This window comes from Symphalangus syndactylus, chromosome 20 (assembly GCF_028878055.3).
Source record: "Symphalangus syndactylus isolate Jambi chromosome 20, NHGRI_mSymSyn1-v2.1_pri, whole genome shotgun sequence".
Taxonomy (NCBI): Eukaryota; Metazoa; Chordata; class Mammalia; order Primates; family Hylobatidae; genus Symphalangus; species Symphalangus syndactylus.
In genome coordinates this window covers 47,379,417-47,399,279 of record NC_072442.2, presented here as the reverse complement: position 1 = coordinate 47,399,279, position 19,863 = coordinate 47,379,417, and the positions used below count along the sequence as shown (strand labels likewise).

Genomic DNA, 19,863 nt, shown 5'->3' with positions numbered 1-19,863 from the left:
GGAGTGAGTAGAAGGAAAATAACTATTTTAAAGGAAACGTAGTTTTATTATTTCATGGCCTCTGTAGCACTTTGGCATCCACTTGAGGGTCTTTACACCCACTTCCCTTAAGCCTTCTATATTTGAAAGAATCTGTTTGCAAAAGACCATCACTAATGAGCTTAATAAGGATTAATGACATACACGCCTCTATGGACAAAGGGTAAGAATCAAGTTTTCATAGCAATGAACATAGTATCTTCTTGTCTCTAAACAGACAGAAATACAGGGATCCCTTTCTTGGTAACAGGGCTGGGGAGATCGTTATTTTGTAATTAGTGAAGAGTTAGGGGCATTTCTGATGTGCTTCTTTTTTTTTTTTTTTTTTTTTTGAGACGGAGTCTTGCTGTGTACCCCAGGCTGGAGTGCAGTGGCACGATCTCGGCTCACTGCAAGCTCCGCCTCCCGGGTTCACGCCATTCTCCTGCCTCAGCCTCCCGAGTAGCTGGGACTACAGGCGCCCGCCAACACGCCCGGCTAATTTTTTTGTATTTTTAGTAGAGACGGGGTTTCACCGTGTTAGCCAGGATGGTCTCGATCTCCTGACCTCGTGATCCGCCCGCCTCGGCCTCCCAAAGTGCTGGGATTACAGGCTTGAGCCACTGCGCCCGGCCTTCTGATGTGCTTCTTAGTGTAAACATTTCTAGCTCTACCACTTAACCATCATTTTAAACATCTGTTTTAATATAACAATTCCTGAAATGAAATCCTTAATACCAGCCTATTCTCTTGGTAGCTTAATATTCTTGATATTATTGATATAATTCAGCTTTTTAATATTTAAATGTTAATTTAATTCCGATTAAATTACCAAAAAATTCTGGATTAATGATGTTCAAATGAATGTAGGTGGTCTCCATCTTCTTCTCCTTTAGGCAACAATCTGAAGTTAACTTTAATTCCTTTCATCCTACTGAACCAACTTTTTGAAATCTTTTTTTGTGAAGGTCAGACAGTAAATATTTTAGGCTTTGTGGGCCACATATGATCTCTCTCGCATATTTCTCTGTTTCTTTTCTTTTTCTTTCACAGTCCTTTAAAAATGCAAAAACCATTCTTAACTTAATGGGCTATTTAAAAATAGGCCATAGATTAGATTGGATCTATTGGTTGTAGACCGAATAGAAAAAGAATGGTATGTGAACCCTTATAAAACAAGGTTCATATGGGTGTCAGTCACTGCTCAGATTTTCTTACCATGTGAAATTCTTTTCTGTCTGTATTTTGTCTATATAATTTAAAAACTGAAAATGCACAGGAGGTAGCTAATGCTAGAGATGGGCTGAGACCCTATACAAACTTAAAGAATTGCAGAATTTTATTGCTCGAAGAAATCTGAGAGATTATCTAATTTGAACCCCTTATTCATTTTACAGATAATATGACTAAAAACTCATAAATATAATTAACTAACTTACAAATACTGGAGGAATAGCAGGCCTTCAAATGAATCCTTATGTAATTCAGTCAAGTTATTTTCACTGAGAATTCTGGAAAATGAAAAAGTTATTTCTAGATTAAAATGCAAACTACAACTATTTGCTACACAGGACTATCTCCTGCATGTGGAGGAAAGCTGGGTCATGGTCACTTCAAGATGGTGGTATCTGCTGTGCTTTCATTCCAACCTTTTCTTCCATTTTCCTTTTTGTGTCCATCTCTCTCCACCACACACACACACACACACACACACACACACACACACACACACACCCCTACCCACTCTTCCCACCAAATTGTATTATTTCACGCCTCCTCTCTAGATCACAAAATCACTTTCAGAATCCAACACTGGGCCAGGCGCGGTGGCTCACGCTTGTAATCCCAGCACTTTGGGAGGCCGAGGCGGGCGGATCACGAGGTCAGGAGATCGAGACCACGGTGAAACCCCGTCACTACTAAAAGTACAAAAAAAAAAAAATTTGCCGGGCGTGGTGGCAGGCGCCTGTAGTCCCAGCTACGCGGGAGGCTGACGCAGGAGAATGGCATGAACCCAGGAGGCGGAGCTTGCAGTGAGCCGAGATCGTGCCACTGCACTCCAGCCTGGGCGACAGAGGGAGACTCCGCCTCAAAAAAAAAAAAAAAAAAACAGAATCCAACACTGGGTGGCACCAAGATCAGCAGAACCTCCATTTCCTCCTCTCTTTTCCCAAACCTTATTATGAAAGCCCCACATGGAACCATGTCAGGGCTGCAAGTGAAGCCATTCAACCTTTTCCCCCCATCAAAAAAATCTGAGAACTACAATGTGCATAAAGTGCACATAACATAAATGTTGTTTATATTTAATTTAATTTAATTTAATTTTTGAGACAGGGTCTCACTCTGTTCCCAGACTGGTCTCAAACTCCTGGCTCAAGTGATCCTCCTGTCTCTGCCTCCCAAAGTGCTGTGACTGCAGACATGAGCCACCTCACCTGGCCAAATATTCAGTTTAATAATTATGAAGCAGATACCCATGTAAACATCGTTACAAAAGATCATTGCTAGCATGCCAGAAGCCCCAGTGTGCCCCTTTCCAATCATATCCCTCTCTCTAACCCTAATAGGTAACCACTATCCTGACCTTTGTAATAATTTTCTTGTTTTTAAAATGTAGTTCTGGCCTGGCGTGGTGGCTGATGCCTGTAATCCCAGCACTCTGTAAAGCCAAGGTGGGTGAATCACCTAAGGTCATGAGTTTGAGACCAGCCTGGCCAACATGGTGAAACTCTGTCTCTACTAAAAATATAAAAATTAGCTGGGTGTGATGGAGGGCACCTGTAATTCCAGCTACCCGGGAGGCTGAGGCAGGAGAATCGCTTGAACCCTGGAGGTGGAGGTTGCAGTGAGCCAAGATCGCACCATTGCACTCCAGCCTGGGCAACAAGAACAAAATTCCATCTGAAAAAATAAATAAAGCAATTCTTCTGCTTCAGCTTCCCAAGTAGATGGGATTACAGGCACCCACCACCATGCCTGGCTGCTTTTTGTATTTTTAGTAGAGACGGGGTTTCACCCTATCGGCCAGGCTGGTCTCAAACTCCTGATTTCAGGTGATCAGCCTACCTCCCAAGGTGCTGGGATTAAAGGTGTGAGCCACCGTGCCTAGTATATGTTTTATTTTTAATTTAAACTCATCATGACTTGTCTATATACATTGAACTAATGACGTGACACACAAACTGTTGTGAAAAATGTCAGTTACTTTGAATATAAGCATTTTTTTCCAAAATCACTTATGTGTCTAAACCAATTCCTTCTATAAATCAGGAAGAAAATGATAAAACAATTCAACAGGAAAACGAACAAAGGCCAGAAAACTCAGAGAAGAAACACAAATGTTCAATAAACATATAAAGATATTTAATTAAATTCATGAGTGATCAGAAGAATTCAAATTTAGATGGAATCCCTTTTATTCATTCATAACTTCAGCAAAAAGTTGGAGAATACCCAGTGGTGAAAAGGTGTTGGGAAATGAATGCTGTCATATTCTGCTGACAATCGAGTAAGTTGGCACAACATTTTTGAAGGTAATTAAAATTTTATATCTACATAGTCTTCACCCCAACAATTCCATTTCTAGGTATCTATGCTACAGGAATACTTGCCCATGTTCACAAAGAAGCATGTACAGGGATTTCATTGCAGCAATGCATGTAACAAGAAAACTAAGCATAATCTAAACATTCATCAATGGGGGAATTATTAAATAAACTGTGATGCATCGATACTATGGATTGTGCAGGAGTTTAAATGAATGGGGTGACCCTCTAAGTACTGGGAAGGAAAGAAATCTAAGGCATATCATGAAGTGAAAGAATCAAGTTGCAAGATGTTACCATTTATGTAAAGAAAAAATTTTAAAAACCACAAAACAAATCTATTTTGCTTTATGTAAATATGTATGTAGGTAAATGGGGAAAAGTCTGGAAGCATGTATACTAAATGCAGAGTAGGATTACTTCACGGATGAGGGAGTAGGGCACAAGGAGGGTTTTTGTTATATCTGTTATTGCATTTTTGTACATTAAAAATAGAATCATGGGCTGCGAGTGGTGGCTCATGCCTGTAATATGAGCACTTCAAGAGGCCAAGGTGGGAGGATCACTTGAGCCCAGGAGTTCAAGACCAGCCTAAGCAGCATAGGAAGACCCTGTGTCTACAAAAAATATGAAATTAGGTAGGCGTGGTGGCATGCACCTGTGGTCCCAGCTACTTGGGAGGCTGAGGTGAGAGGATCACTTGCGCCTGGGAGGTGAAGGCTGCAGTGAGCTGTGATTGTGCCACTGCACTGCAGCCCAGAGGACAAAGTAAGACCCTGTCTCTGAAAAAAAAAAAAAAAAAAAAAAAGAGAGAGAGAACAAAAAGGAATATAACCATGTATTATTTGTATGATAAAAAATAAATTTAAATTGCCTCTTATTTTAAAGAGAGCCTACCAAATTTAATTTTAAAATAACCATACGATTGCAATCAACAGTGGTTGATTTGGGGTATGGAGGAGAAATATCTTTCCTCAGAGGTACCGACCTAAAATTCTGGACCAAGAAGGATCTTACAATGCAGTTAGCCTTTTGTCATATTTGGAGAGAATATACTCACAGTTTCTTGGTCCAACTGTATGCTTTCCATACATTTCCATCAATGTAAGAAATATAGTTTCCTTGGAAATTTCTGTGAAGAAACACAGTTTATATCCTTGAATAGGTAGGAAAACAATGAACACGATAAGTAAAGGAATCATTGCAACCTTGTTGGGGATATTCAGAAACAGAAAATAACACCTGCTTTCTCATTTCCAGAGCTATCAGCTTCCCAGTTTACACAATTCATCAAGAAATTATGCGGGGCCACTGGCACAAATGATGAGGCATCTCCCGGAAGCTTAACTTCCTATCCATCCCATCTCTTGCACAGATGATGCCAGTTAATTACTTTGAATGTAAGTATTTTATATAAAAGCACTTATGTGTCTAAACAGACTCCTACAAATCAGTACCAAAATGGTAAATAATTCCACAGAAATATGGGCAAAAGCTTATCATTATCAACAAATGAGAAGAAAGAAACCCTGTGCCAGGTAACACCAAAGCTTTGGCCCAGTGCCCTCTGTTGAAACATCCTAGGCTTTTTCTTTCCACTCCTATTACAACTGATCTGATTTGGCCCCTTCACACTTCACTCCTAGATTTTGCTAGACCTTTCTATTTTGTCTCCCTGAATTAAGCTTTTCCTTTTGGGCACTTTACATTGGATTCTAAAATAATCCTCTGCATGTCCACACTTGCACATAATGCAAAAAAATAAAATAAAATAAAATAATCTTCCTGTTTTAATCATTTAATCTCTCTTGCTTGGAAACTTTCAATGGCTTTCCATACCTCACTGTGTAACTTTCAAACTCCTATAGCTGATAATCAAGGTTTTACAGAATCGTATCTTCATTGCTCCCTCACCTAATTCTTTGTAGCCACATTGGTTTACTAAATTCCAACCATACCGGTAGCCATGCGTTTGCCTAGACTGTACTCCCATTTTTTTTCTATTTAACAAATTATAGCTACTCTTTAAGACCCAAGTAAAGTTTTAGCTTACCCATGTAGCATCTCCACACCTTAAGGATCACAGATTCTGGCAACTTCTAGCACCAATGGTCTGCATTATCTTTCAGTACTTAATTATATATACCTCCTTTTTTATGCCTATTCTCTTTCTTCCCTCCTATCATTTTTTTTTTTTTTTTTTGAGAAGGAGTCTTGCTCTGTTGCCCAGGCTGGAGTGCAGTGGCAGCAATCTTGGCTCACTGCAAGCTCTGCCTCCCGGGTTCACGCCATTCTCCTGCCTCAGCCTCCCGACTAGCTGGGACTCCAGGCACCCGCCACCACACCCGGCTAATTTCTTTTTGTATTTTTAGTAGAGACGGGGTTTCACCATGTTAGCCAGGATGGTCTCGATCTCCTGACCTCATGATCCGCCCGCCTCAGCCTCCCAAAGTGCTGGGATTACAAGCATGAGCCACCGCGCCCAGCCTCTTCCCTCCTATCCTTTTCATGTTCTGGAGACAGTAGCATACTTGGCCCTGGGTTTGACACAAAACAACTTCTACATATAGAAAGCTAGGGATAAAGATGAGTTCTGGACAAAACTAAAGGACTGAGTAATCATGTGAACAGCCAACACTCCTACATATGCTAGGCACTGATGAAGTGTTTCATATATTCACTCACCTTAATTTCACAACAATCCTATGAAATGCTAACTAGCATAATCCGCAGTTTAAAGGTGAGGAAATTGAGTCACAGAGCAGAATAACTTGCTCTGGGTCACCAAGCTAATAAATAGACCTGGGTTCAAACCCAGGCAGCCTGGCTCCGGAATCAACTCTTAACCACTTAGAGCACCATCACTGAGATCGGGAGAGGGACAGGCTGGTGTAAAGAGGGTGAAGCGAAAATGGGAGGAGAGCAGCAGTTAAGCAATGATGTGATGGAGCTAAATAAAAATGGATACGAAAACGAGTAAAAGACTAGAGTACAAGTAAAAGACTGGAGAAGGGGCCTAACATTAAAGGAGAATGAGGAGAAGGGAGAGTTGACAAGCAAAGGTGAAAGCAGAAAGTCAGTTGTCCGTATGGCTTGGGGAGATAAAGAAGGCCCAGGAAGGCCTCCAGGAAAAGGCTGCCATGTCAGGCAGGACACAGAGGACAATTGAGGAAAGGTGATTCTTACAAGATGGTGAAGATGCCATTGTAGGTGTTGGGCTCTGGCACAGGCACTTGGCGGAGCCTCTGCTCTGGGTTGAGATCAATACATGACAGCATCTTATTTTCGCAGGTACAGAGCTCACATATGTTGGTGCTTGTGGAGGCCTTCTGTTCCTCTGGTGCAGTTAAAGCCTTATTTTGGGCGTAACTTTCAGACTGCACCAATGAATCCTGAGTAGGTTCTAGCTCAGTAGGTGGACCTGTGACTTTAGTCAGTTTTTGATGCAGAGTCTGAACCTGATCCGGATGAGGAGCTGTAGTCTTCTCCAGGGCTGTAGAATGTCCAATCTCTGTAGTGGGCTCTGGAGTTATGGCAAGCCCTGGGTTTGGAGGCTGAGTTGAGGTCTCCTCCATGGTTGGAGATGGTTTAACCTCTGTAGGAGGTTTTGTAGTTATGGTAAGCTCCAGGTCCAGAGGTTGAACTGTGGCTTGAGTCACGTGTGACTGCTGAGTCTGAACCTGGTCTGGATGTGGAAGAGTCACCTTAGGGTGCTCTGGAGAAACTATAATCCTCTTCAGGGGTGTAGAATGTCCAACCTCTGTAGTGGATTCTGGAGGGATGGTAAGTCCCAGGTCCAAAGGTTGAACTGTAACGCTGGGTGACACTGGATGCTGAGCTTGATCCTGACCTGGTGTTGGATTTGTTACCTCTTGATATACTCGAAGTTGGGGTACAACTTCCTTAGGAGGCTGAGTTGGGGTCTCCTTCATGGTTGGAGAAAGTTCAACCTCTGTCGTGGATTCTGGAGTGATGGTAAACCCCAGATCTAAAGGTTGAACTGCGGCTTGAGTCAGGTGTGAATGCTCTGGAGGTTGAGCTACAACTACATTAGGGAACTCTGGAGTCTGAGCTGGGGCCTCCTGAAGGGTTAGGAAAGACTCACCCTCCTCAGCGGTCTGTGGATGCTCACCTGCAGCCTCCTGCTGGGTTGGAGAGAGGTTCTCATTATTAATAGGTTGAATTGTGAAAGATCCAGCCTCTTCCGATGACTCTGGAGGCAGAGGTGGGCCCCTGTGCTGGATGGCGGGAGGTTCTACATCATTACCTGACCCTGAGAGCTGAGCTGTAGCCTCCTGGTGGACTAGAGGAGTTCCCACCTCTGCACTAGGCTCTGCTGCTATGGTGAGCTGCACGTCTGGAGGCTTAACAGAGACATTGGGCGAATCTGAATGCCGAGTTTGATGGTAACCTGGAGGTGAAACTGTGACTTCATGATGTTCTGGAGGCTGACCTGGGGTCTCCTGCTGAGTCGGAGAAGATTCGACCTCCCCAGAAGACTCAGAAGGCTGAGCTGGCTGCTCCTGCCCACTGATGGAAAGTTCACGCTCCATAGCAGGAACTGGAGGCTCAATTGGCGCCTCCTGTTGGGTTGCAGAAGGTTCCACCTCCTCTGGAAACTGAATTGGGGCCTCTTGCTGGGCTTGGGAAGATTCTGTGTCATTGGTGGGCTCTAAAGTTATGGTAACCTCCACATCTGCAGGTTGAACCGTAATGTTGGGCAAGTTATAATGAGCTTGATCCTCACCTGGAGGTTGAACTGTCACCTCATGATTCGGTAGAGTTAGACTCTCCATAGAAGACTCTGGAGGCAGAGCTGGGGCCTCCTGCTGGGTTGAAGAAGGTTCTTCCTCCTCAGGGAGCTGTGGAAGCTGTGCTGGGGCTTCTTGCTGGGCTGAAGAGGACTGGATGTCTTCAAGGGTCTCTGGATTTTGAGTTTCGGGCTCCAGATGGAATTGAGAAGGTCCAACTTCCTCAGAGGGCCCTGGAGGCTCATCTGACTTCACCCGGAGTTCTGGAGGCAGGCTGCCGGGATATGGTGTATCCATATTCGAATATTCATCCTGCAAAGTCTGTTTCTGACTCCGAGGTGTGGATAATTGACGTGGAATCCCAACAGTCTCAGCAAGGCTCCAACGCTGAGCTAGATCTTTCTTCAGGTTCTTGGGCGAAACAATAAATTTGGTTAGTTTTGAAACCTTACTGTCTAGCGGAACAAGTATTTCATCTGCCTAATGATGTGCAGCCCGATCTAGATCTGCAGTTTGAACCTTACTTTTGAGGCGAGGAAGCTGAACTAGGGTCTGGCTCTCATCCCCATCTAGCAGTGGACCTACCTCTGGGAGCCTTTCTTGCGGAGTCAGCTTGTCGTTTAAATCCTGCTGTGCAGCCGAGAACTGCTCTGGCCCCAGGGGCAGCTCTCCAGCTGAACCTGTGTCCAGGAATGGAACCAAATTTTCAGTCGATTCCTGGGGTGGGGCTGACATCTCTGAGGAAGCAGAGGGCCCCAGGTAATCAAAGTCCCCGGGGTATGCCGGGAGAGTAGGCGCATGGGGAGATTCCCATGGGAGATGGGAGGAGTGGGAAGACGAGGGCTCAGGAGGCCCCAGGGGGTTAGAGGTCAGCTGGAGCGGGTCCTTGACCCACTCCAGAGGCTGAGCCTCCTTGACTAGTGGCCACAATAGTTGCCACATAAGGAGGGGCCATGGGCCCCAGACACGCAGCCGGGACATGACACACACTAGTGCTACACACTGAGTGGGAGCCATTCTGGCAGCCCGGAGACGCTCGTGCCCCTTACAAGTGTGAGCCCCGCCCTGTCTTTATGACACCTTTATTTATGCCACCTTTATTAGGCTTGGATCCAGATCTGCTCCATGTCACCAGGGCACTCTTATGTCACAATCCTGCCCAAGCGGGATCCCGCCTTCCCACCCCGCCCTGCCGGAACACCCCTCCCCTCCCCTTAGTGAGGAAGGATTTGGGCCTCAGACCCTGGTGGTCCCAGGACCCCAGTGCCTGCTGTGGTGGGGTAGGGTGCGGTAGGGTGGGGTAGGGTGGGGTGGGGGCGCGGCAGAGCTTCCCAAGGAAGTCACGGGACCTCGCCTCAGGATATTCAGAAGTGCTAGTCCAGTTCCGGCAGCCTTCCTCCTTCAAGGTGAAATCCGAGAATACTCTTCCTTCCAGGGAGAGCAACTGACCTGCAAAATGGGCGCCAGTTAGGTTGGCAGGCAGGATGCACATTACAGTCATTTATTCCAAAGTGTTGCCATTTTCGCTAAACTGTTCCATGTTTGATAATTAATTCACCACCCTATTAGGTAGGGGCTGCCAGGGAATAAGCAAGGACTCCAAATTTTCTGTAGGACGGGTGTTGGGAGTTGGCAATTCGGTCTGGGAGAGAAGGTTTTAATCCGAGTGAAGAGCCCTTTGCACTAGGCTGGGAGGAGGCTGAACTGTCATCCTGCCTTGACTCAACACAGCCATTACCCTAGAAGTTACAGCGCCACCCTTCAGAGATCTACCCTGTGTGCACACATGGAGAAGAGGCTTAGGTTGTTAAAGTCAGCATGTTAAATAATTTCCTGAAATGCGACTGTAACTAGAACCCAGCTGACTTCCCCCACAGCCATTCTTACCTATTTTATTACTGTCTGGCATAACTACCAGCATGTAAACTCCAAGAAGGTGCTTCATCTTATTCCAGTGCCTAGCACAGGCATCGGGTGCATAGTGATGGCTTTAAAATTGAAGGGGGGCCGGGTGTGGCGGCTCACACCCATAATCCCAGCACTTTGGGAGGCCGAGGTGGGGGGATCACTGAGGTCAGAAGTTCGAGACTAGCCTGAGCAACATGGTGAAACTCCGTCTCTACTAAAAATACAAAATTAGCCAGGTGTGGTGGTGCATACCTGTAATCCCAGCTACTCAGGAGGCCAAAGCAGGAGAATCGCTTGAACCTGGGAGGCAGAGGTTGCAGTGAGCTGAGATCGCAACATTACACTCCAGCCTGGGCAACAAGAGAGAAACTCCATCTCAAAAAAATAAAATAAAATTGAAGAGATTCCAAGATTCACCTCATTTAGGGATGGATCCACTGTTATAATCAGATTTCTGAAATGAGTGCTGACTTCCCCTCACATTTCACAGGAAGCTAGACTTCTTAAAGCTTGAAGTTTCCTTGGTGGATTTAATTTAAATTGAATTAAAATAATTATTTTACAGGGAAAAATTTCAAAACACTTTGCAACTTTGGGGTAAAAGTTAAATAAAACACTGTAGCCCCAAGTTAAGTTCCCACTGAAATGATACTTTTGCTCTTTAAAAAAAAAATTCCATAAATGGTAAATAATGACTGTTTTGAGATTAATTTAGAAACTTAATCCCTATTTAAGAGCTTTCATGTGCAGTCATGCATTTCTCGCCATGTGAGGAGCTTGAGAAATGTGTCATCAGGTGATTTCACCATTGTGCTAACATCATAGCGTATACTTCCACAAACCTAGGTGGTGTAGCCTACAGCACACCTAGGATACACGGTATGGCCTAGGACTCCTAGGCTACAAACCTGTACTGTATGTTACTGTACTGAATACTAAAGGCAGCTGTCACACAATGGCAGGTATTTGTGTATGTAAACATGGAAAATATATAGTTAAAATACTGTGTAAAAGATAAAAATGGGGCCCGGGTGCAGTGGCTCATGCCTGTAATCCCAGCACTTTGGGACGCCGAGGTAGGTAGATCACCTGAGGTCAGGAGTTTGAGACCAGCCTGGCCAACATGGCAAAGACCAGTCTCTACTAAAAATACGAAAATTAGCTGAGTGTGGTGGTGCGTGCCTATAATCCCAGCTACTCAGGAGGCTGAGGAAGGAGAATCACTTGAACCCGGGAGGTGGAGGTGGCAGTGAGCTGAGATTGCACCACTGCACTCCAGCCTGGGCAACAGAGTGAGGCTCCATCTCAAAAAAAAAAAAAAAAAAGATAAAAATGGTATACCTATATAGGGATAGCTCCATTATACTCTTAGGGAACCACCATCATATATGCGGTCTATTGTTGACCCAAACCTCATTTTGTAGCACATGATTGTAAATGATTGACAGAAAAATCTTCAGCAAAATATTCCACCCAAGATACATGGGAGATATTGAGATCCACGTAACAAGCCATATTTGAAAGGCATTATAGTTTTTGAAAGCTGTGGTGCCATCATTCTTAAGGCCAGTTACCTTCTCCCCACATCTCTGGGATCCTGTTTGAAGGGAGTTCTAAAAAGGCCTGTGTTCAAGCAGCCCAGCATCCCTTACTCCTAGAGCGGGGGGAGACTAACCCCTCTCCTGTGTCCACAACTGTAGTAATCCAGTCCTCAGTTCTGCTCTCCAAACTTCAAATAAGGGGTCAGAGCCAAGGGTCAAGACTTTAGGAAAAGCCCCAGAAATACCTTGCACTCAAAAAGCAGTTTCAGTTTCACATTTTCCTGAGAATGAAACAAATTATCCTCCAAATTCTGCTGCTTGTTTTGAATTATGGTTACATTGGCTATGTTATCCGACCCTTGAGTTGTTTTTCTTTTTTTCTTTTTTTTCCTCTAGAGAGTGTCTTGCTCTGTCATCCAGGCTGGAATGCAGTGGCATGATCTCGGCTCACTGCAACCTCCGCCTCCTGGGTTCAAGCGGTTTTCATGCCTCAGCTTCCCAAGTAGCTGGGATTACAGGTGCCTGCCACCACACCCAGCTAATTTTTGTATTTTTAATAGAGACGGGGTTTCACCATATTGGCCAGGCTGGTCTTGAACTCCTGACCTCATGATCCGCCCACCTCGGCCTCCTAAAGTGCTGGGATTACAGGTGTGAGCCACAGCGCCCGGCCTGTTTGTTTTTTGCGGTGGAGTTTCACTCTCGTTGCCCAGGCTGGAGTGCAATGGTGTGATCTTGGCTCACTGGAACCTCCGCCTCCCGGGTTCAAGCGATTCTCCTGCCTCAGCCTCCTGAGTAGCTGGGATTACAGGCATACGCCACCATTTCTCCATGTTGGTCAGTCTGATCTTGAACTCCTGACCTCAGGTGATCCACCCACCTCGGCCTCCCAAAGCACTGGCATTACAAGTGTGAGCCACCGCACCCGGCCCTGTTACCTTTGAGTTTTTATCTCCACATACTTGAATTAAACCGTGTAGTTCTTCTTCCCATCTGACATCTACAATCTCTTCACAGGGTCTGTACTCCACAGCTATTTTACCACTTTCTGAAATAAAGTTAGCAAGGATCAATTCAGAATCTTTTTCATTCTAAAACTTCCTGCATATAATGGTAGCAACCCACAATGAGACATTCTTTTGGTTTCTAAAAGCAGAAAATAAGCATTTTCCTGGAAGTTTCCTCATCTCCTCATCATATACTTCCATTTTTGTTTTCTTTTTTCTTTTTTTTTGAGACAGAGTCTCACTCTGTCACCCAGGCCGGAGTACAGTGGCACTATCATAGCTCACTGTAGCCTGGAATTCCTGGGCTCAAGTCATCCTCCTGCTTCAGCCTCCAGAGTAGCAGGCACTACACCACTGTGCCCAGCTAATTCTCTTTTTTAGAGACATGGTCCCGCTTTGTTTTCCAGGCTGGTCTCGAACTCCTGGCTTGAAGTGATCCTTCTGTCTTGGCCTCCCAAAGTGCTGAGATTTCAAGCGTGAGTCATCATGTCTGGTTTCACAGCTCAGTTTTTAACATATGTATGAAATGTCAACTGTGTTTGGTTCCAAGGACTTTATGATCTTACAGATAGGAACTAAGGAATAATAACATAAGAAATAAAAAATGTGGAAATAAAAATGTTCAGTCATAATATGATTAAATAGTAAGGCACCAGGTGGGGGGTCGAAGTAAGTTCGAATCCAAAATAGAGACCACTGGGCTAGCAGACACTTCACATTAGAAGCACGGCTAGGTGTCTACTCCCTGAGAACCAAAATTCCACCAGATACAATGAACAAAGCTTTAGAGAGAGAAAACATTTGAACATTTTATGGGCAGAAAATGGCCCACATACTCTATAGACAATACAATTTCCTTCAAGGCAAACTACAGCTATAAGGCTTTTGGTCCAAGAAGTTTTGAGTGTGTGCAAGGGATACCCTTGCATACTAGGGAGGGGTAGACAACCCACACATTTAGCTTGGTTATTAAATGTCGTTACTCAGACTTGACAGTTGATGACCAAGGAAGTAAGACTTTCACTAGAAGGGGTGCCCAGGTTGGAAAGCTGAGAGCAATCAGGGCCACCTCTTACAAGCAAATAAAGGTCTGTAGTAACTTAATTAGAATCTCTCAGTCTCTAAGCCTTCAGGGCTGTGAAGCAGAAGGGCAACTCTGTTCAGGGACTCTTTGCTAAACACCAGGTTTCCTTTGGGCACAGGCTATGACATTTGCGCCACTGTAGAACTGAACAGGGAATACAAGCAATGCCATTCAATAGGATGACCACTTCCAAGGCTCACAGCAAAGCAGCTGATTATTGTATAAGAATCATATTTGGCCAATATGTCAGTGCCAGAAATGAGAGCTGGAACTGAATTCTCAATTCGAGAAACATAATCTAATAAATTCTTCAGCAGAGAGTTTATTTATTCAGAGAGAAAACAACGACAACAATAGCATATTTTGTCTGCTTACCTTGTAAGTATAGTTCTGAGTTTTTACACTTGTCATCTCATTTTTTCTTACGATATCCACCATAAGGTTGATGGGATTACTAACCCCAGTTTGCAGATAAAGATTGCAGCTTAGAGATATTAAATATCATCAAATCTCTCTGGCTATAAGACTAAAACTGCATACAAAAATCTAAGAGACAGAGTTAGGACTCAAATCCATGTGTCCAGGGCTTATAATCACTATTTTGTATGATAGGCATGCAATTAAAGAAGACCTGCCTGAAACATTTTCTGTGTGACCTGAGGCAAGTCCTTTTATATCTATAAACTAAGGACAGTATATGCTGTCATTTTTTCTACAAATGTCACAAAGAACAAATTTGAGCCTGTCGCTGTGAAAGAATTTAGCAAATGGCAGCATACTAGGGAGTGTTTTAGATATCGATATTTTTATCCAATTAGCTTTTCAAAATGAGTTTATTTGCTCATTGAAACTGAAGTACTTCAACGACGATTAAGAAAGTTTTACCTAGAACCACAATCAACAGTTTCTGGAATGCATCTGACAAAGCCTTCTGAATAGCAATCTGGGCTAACTTCCTTTTCATAGGAATGACAATGGTCTTAAATCTAACCAAAACAAATGGATTTAACATGCTTATCTGAGTGATAATTGCTACATGTTGGTTAAAAAATAAAAATGCATCCACGAATCTTAGCTCATAATCTTCGTGATGAAAGGCAGACAGCACAAGGGTAGGGTTGAATGTCTCTGTTACAGGTACATCCTGGCAGGGCCCATTTTTACTGCCTCCATCTAGTTGGGAAGTTCCTTAAGTACTAGAGGGAGACACAAGCCAAGAACCTGGCACATATCTCACATCACCCAGAGATTTCAAATTCTTCAGTTAAGGCTACACTCCTACGGACCCCACCCTCCTATGCATCAAGGGCTGGAATCACTCACCGAAAAAAAGTTTTGTTGGCTGTACACAGTGGCCCATGCCTGTAATCCCAGCACTTTAGGAGGCCAAGGCAGGTTGAGGCCAGGAGTTCAAGAACAGCCTAGCCAACGTGGTGAAACCCCATCTCTCTTAAAAATACAAAAATCAGTCGAGTGTGGTGGCACATACCTGTAATCCCAGCTAGCTACCTGGGAGTCTGAGGCACAAGAACAGCTTGAACCAGGAAGCGGAGGTTGCAGTGAGCCGCGATCATTCCACTGCACTCCAGCCTGGGTGACAGAGTGAGACTATTTTCAAAATGAGGCCGGGCACAGTGGCTCACATCTGTAATCCTAGTACTTTGAGAGGCCAAGATGGGCAGATCACTTGAGGTCAGGAGTTTGAGACCAGCCTGAGCAACATGGTGAAACCCTGTCTCTACTAAAAAATTTTTTAAAAATTAAAAATTGGCTGAGTGTGGTGGTGGGCAGGAGGCAGGTGAACTGCTTGAACCTGGGAGGTGGAGGTTGCAGTGAGCCAAGATCACATCAGTGCACTCCAGCCTGGGCGACAGAGCGAGACTGTCTCAAAAAAACAAAAAAGGTTTGGTACAGATGATCTGGCTCCTCCCTGGGCATCATCCATGAAAGCCTACTCCCCTCCATTAGCCTATAGCCCTGCCTCTGACTTCAAACCCTGAGCCTGAGGGCCATGAATACTAGAAAAAAATCTCAATGTCAGTATCAATTGAGTACCCTTTCTAGGTATCTATAGTAGACTCTTTTTCCACTGAAGCCCTTCTATGAGTAAAAAAAGGCTGAATGGGCCGGGTGCAGTTGCTCATGCCTGTAATCCCAGCACTTTTGGATGCCGAGGCAGGTGAATCACGAGGTCAGGAGTTTGAGACCGGCCTGACCAACACAGTGAAACCCCATCTCTACTAAAAATACAAAGATTAGCCAGGCATGGTGGCCACATGTGGTGGTGCATGCCTGTAGTCCTGGCTACTCAGGAGGCTGAGGTGGGAGGATCCCTTGAGCCCAGCAGTTTGAGGTTACAGTGAGCTATGATCATGCTACTGCACTCTAGCCTGGGCAACAGAGCAAGACCCTGTCTCTAAAAAATAATAATAATACATAGATAAATCTTTAGATAATTTTGTTGGGATAACTGAAGGCTATAAGAGATACATATTTGAAGGACTATTTTAATACAAAGCAAGTTCTTAACCGAAAACTGGAAAAACATTACTTCCTTCTTCCTCCTAAGCTTCTTGGCAGGAAGTACACTGTACAATTTTACATTTAAAGGTTCTGGCCGGGCGGGATGGCTCACACCTGTAATCCCAGCACTTTGGGAGGCCGAGGCAGGCAGATCACGAGGTCAGGAGATCAAGACCATCCTGGCCAACATGGTGAAACCCCGTCTCTACTAAAAATACAAAAATTAGCTGGGCGTGGTGGTGGGCGCCTGTAATCCCAGCTACTCGGGAGGCTGAGGCAGGAGAATGGCTTGAACCCGGGAGGGGGAGATTGCAGTGAGCCAAGATCACGCCACTGCACTCCAGCCTGGTGACAGAGCAAGACTCTGTCTCAAAATAAATTAATAAATCAATTAATTTATTAACTAAATTAATAAATCAATTAATTTATTAACTAAATTAATAAATCAATTAATTTATTAACTAAATTAATAAATCAATTAATTTATTAACTAAATTAATAAATCAATTAATTTATTAACTAAATTAATAAATCAATTTATTTATTTATTTATTTAAAGGCTCTGTCAGGTATTGCCTAAGGTAAAAGTCTATATTGTAAGACATATACTGAAATCCTGCCCAGGACTTCAGTAGCTCAGAGAGGGAAGGGCTTGATATGTGTCTGAAAAGACGAGTTTTAGACGGCAAAAAAAAGGAGATCCTTCCCATTTCAACTCCTTACCTTCCTCCACCCCCAATGAAAACAGACCTTCCTCCACCTTATCCACAGGCTCCTCCACCAAGCCAAGGCCAGACTCCTGCAATCATAGGATGGCAACACCACTGCTAAAGCACAGAACTTCAGGCTTTGCTTTGGAAGTGGCACCATGGTCTCTTCATTTTCCCTTTCTTCAAGGTCAGTAAACAGAGGCTGTTAGGAGTTTTAGTGTAAGTTCCTTCCGAGGATGTTAATTAGGCTTCAAACTGTTTTGTTCTGAGAAATAAAAACTAAATTCCAGTCATTCAAGCTAACAGTTGAGGTGTTTTTTTGTTGTTGTTTTTGTTTTTTTTGTATTTTTTTTTAGTAGAGACGGAATTTCACCATATTGGCCAGGCTGGTCTCGAACTCCTGACCTTGTGATCCATCCACCTGGACCTCCCAAAGTGCTGGGATTACAGGCGTGAGCCACCATGCCCGGACAGTTGAGGTGTTCTATGGCTTCAAAATCAAGTAAGATTTGCAAATGAATTACTAGATACAACCGTTTTTTTTTTTTTTTTTGAGACGGAGTCTCGCTCTGTCGCCCAGGCTGGAGTGCAGTGGCGCAATCTCGGCTCACTGCAAGCTCCGCCTCCCGGGTTCACACCATTCTCCTGCCTCAGCCTCTCCGAGTAGCTGGGACTACAGGCGCCCGCCACCACGCCCGGCTAATTTTTTGTATTTTTTAGTAGAGATGGGGTTTCACTGTGGTCTCGATCTCCTGACCTCGTGATCCGCCCGCCTCAGCCTCCCAAAGTGCTGGGATTACAAGCGTGAGCCACCGCGCCCGGCCCATTTTTTTATTCTATGCCACACAAACAGTGGAAAAAATTATGGACACCACAATCCAAGTGATTGAGATTATTAATTTTAGGTAGCAGGCCAATTCAGACACGTCCACTTATCCTCAATGGCAGGAGGCCTCTCACATCCCCTCCCTATAACCCAGTTCAATACTTCTGTCTAAAGTCTGGAATTTCAATGTTGAAAGGAGAGCGTGGTTAGTGAGAGAAAATCTACAAACTTTATCCTGATGATCCTTTCTGACCATCCATTGAAACCAAAGTAGTAATTCACCAGTTCTTGGCATCAGGACCTGTTTCAGGCAAGGGCCTGATGTGGAACTGCCTTATGTCTGGTGCCAAGAGGAACCTAAAGTCACAACAGATAGACCCATAAATATCACAGCCTGCCAGAGATTTTATTTTGGATACACCTGAGATTTATCAATACCAACTGTGCAAAGAAAAGAAATTGTTTCAGTCTTCCCATTCAGTAGCTCCTTCTTAAGAACATGACCTGAAGAATAGATAAGAGGAACCCACCCATCCCCCACCCCAAGTTACTAACCCCCGTTTAAAGAGGAAATACACATACTTCTATACATTTTACAAGCAACTAAAACAACTAGAGGTTCATCTGCATTTATAAGCTTCTTTGGGAACGCAAATATCTACCGAGTGTTAATTCTTGAAATATTTTACACATTTCTGTGAATTTCTTATATTACCAGTTCTTTCTTATATGTCTATTTCATTTTGTAAGTGTAGTATATGATTATATTCATGAAACTCAAATGATACAAATAAAGTCAAATTTATTGTATTAGAAATTAACAAGAATTAATAGTAAAGTTAATTCTTTGTTGATTTGTTTATGCACCTTCCTCTGTCACTGGTTTATAAGCTCCATAAGTGCCAGAGGAAAACATAACTTATTCTTTTTTCATTCCCAGAACCAAGCACAGTTCTTGGCATATAATACAGGATAGATGATCTGTTGATTGAGTGAATGAATAAAACGAGCAAGTAAAAAATGAAATTACTTTTTCCCACTGAAGAGAAAGAGAAACGCTTGTCGGGAAGGAGAAATGAAGACTAATTTTTTTTTTTTTTTTTTTTTGAGACGGAGTCTCCCTCTGTTGCCCAGGCTGGAGTGCAGTTGCAGGATCTTGGCTCACTGCAAGCTCTGCCTCCCGGGTTCATGCCATTCTCCTGCCTCAGCCTCCTGAGTAGCTGGGACTACAGGTGCCCCCGACCACTGCCGGCTAATTTTTTGTATTTTTAGTAGAGACGGGGTTTCACCGTGTTAGCCAGGATGATCTCTATCTCCTGACATCAGGATCCGCCCACCTCAGCCTCCCAAAGTGCGGGGATTACAGGCGTGAGCCACCACACCCGGCAATGAAGGCTAATTTTTAAATGTTGAGTGCTACCGCGGAGACCAGCCTGTATCATGAGTCACAGTGAAGCCTTTCGGGACATCTAGGAAACTTCAGAAGGACTCTGAGCCCCTGGGTGGTACAGACAGTTGTCGCCTTGGATAACCTTGCCATAGTTCTTGCTGGCAACCATTTCCCTTCATTTCACTGAAACAAAAACAAAAACAAAAAACCCTCACAGGTGCCTTAGGCCTTTCCTTGATTTTAAAACATTATTCTCTTTTCTGTATTTATAAAAAGCAAAAAACACAGGAACTAGGCGTATGTGCTAAAGTAGAAAAGAACACTTAAGGCCAGGAGCAGTGGCTCATGCCTGTAATCCCAGCACTTTGGGAGGCTGAGGTGGGCAGACTGCCTCAGGTCGGGAGTTCGAGACCAGCCTGACCAATATGGTGAAACCCTGTCTCTATTAAAAATACAAAAACTAGCCGGGCGTGGTGGTGGGTACTTGTAATCCCAGCTACTTGGGAGGCTGAGACAGGAGAATCTGGGAGGTGGAGATTGCAGTGAGTGGAGACCGG

At 44.0% G+C, this 19,863-nt stretch overlaps 2 protein-coding genes across 6 annotated transcripts in view; both read right to left on the bottom strand.

Moving 5' to 3' along the window:
* Positions 1-9,643, bottom strand: part of LOC129470167 (leucine-rich repeat-containing protein 37A2-like) — a 51,217-nt gene extending 41,574 nt beyond the window's left edge. The window contains exons 1-4 of the mRNA XM_063629274.1: positions 8,903-9,643; positions 6,753-8,764; positions 4,627-4,698; positions 1,458-1,529 (exon numbers count right to left, since the gene is read on the bottom strand). Coding sequence (XP_063485344.1) covers positions 1,458-1,529; positions 4,627-4,698; positions 6,753-8,764; positions 8,903-9,334 — 2,588 coding nt within the window. The 5' untranslated portion in view covers positions 9,335-9,643. The remainder of the gene's footprint in view (positions 1-1,457; positions 1,530-4,626; positions 4,699-6,752; positions 8,765-8,902) is intronic.
* The window catches only part of LOC129470180 (nucleosome-remodeling factor subunit BPTF-like), a 36,104-nt gene continuing 25,151 nt past the window's right edge, over positions 8,911-19,863 (bottom strand). The window contains exons 2-4 of one of the 5 annotated variants that reach the window (XR_010118225.1): positions 12,705-12,814; positions 9,667-9,766; positions 8,911-8,997 (exon numbers count right to left, since the gene is read on the bottom strand). Coding sequence is in view for 3 of the 5 variants with exons in the window: in XM_055257698.2 (XP_055113673.1) it covers positions 12,630-12,814 (185 nt within the window). In the remaining 2 variants the exon portion in view is untranslated. The other 4 variants (XR_010118226.1, XM_063629300.1, XM_063629301.1 and 1 more) reach the window with 4 other exon arrangements.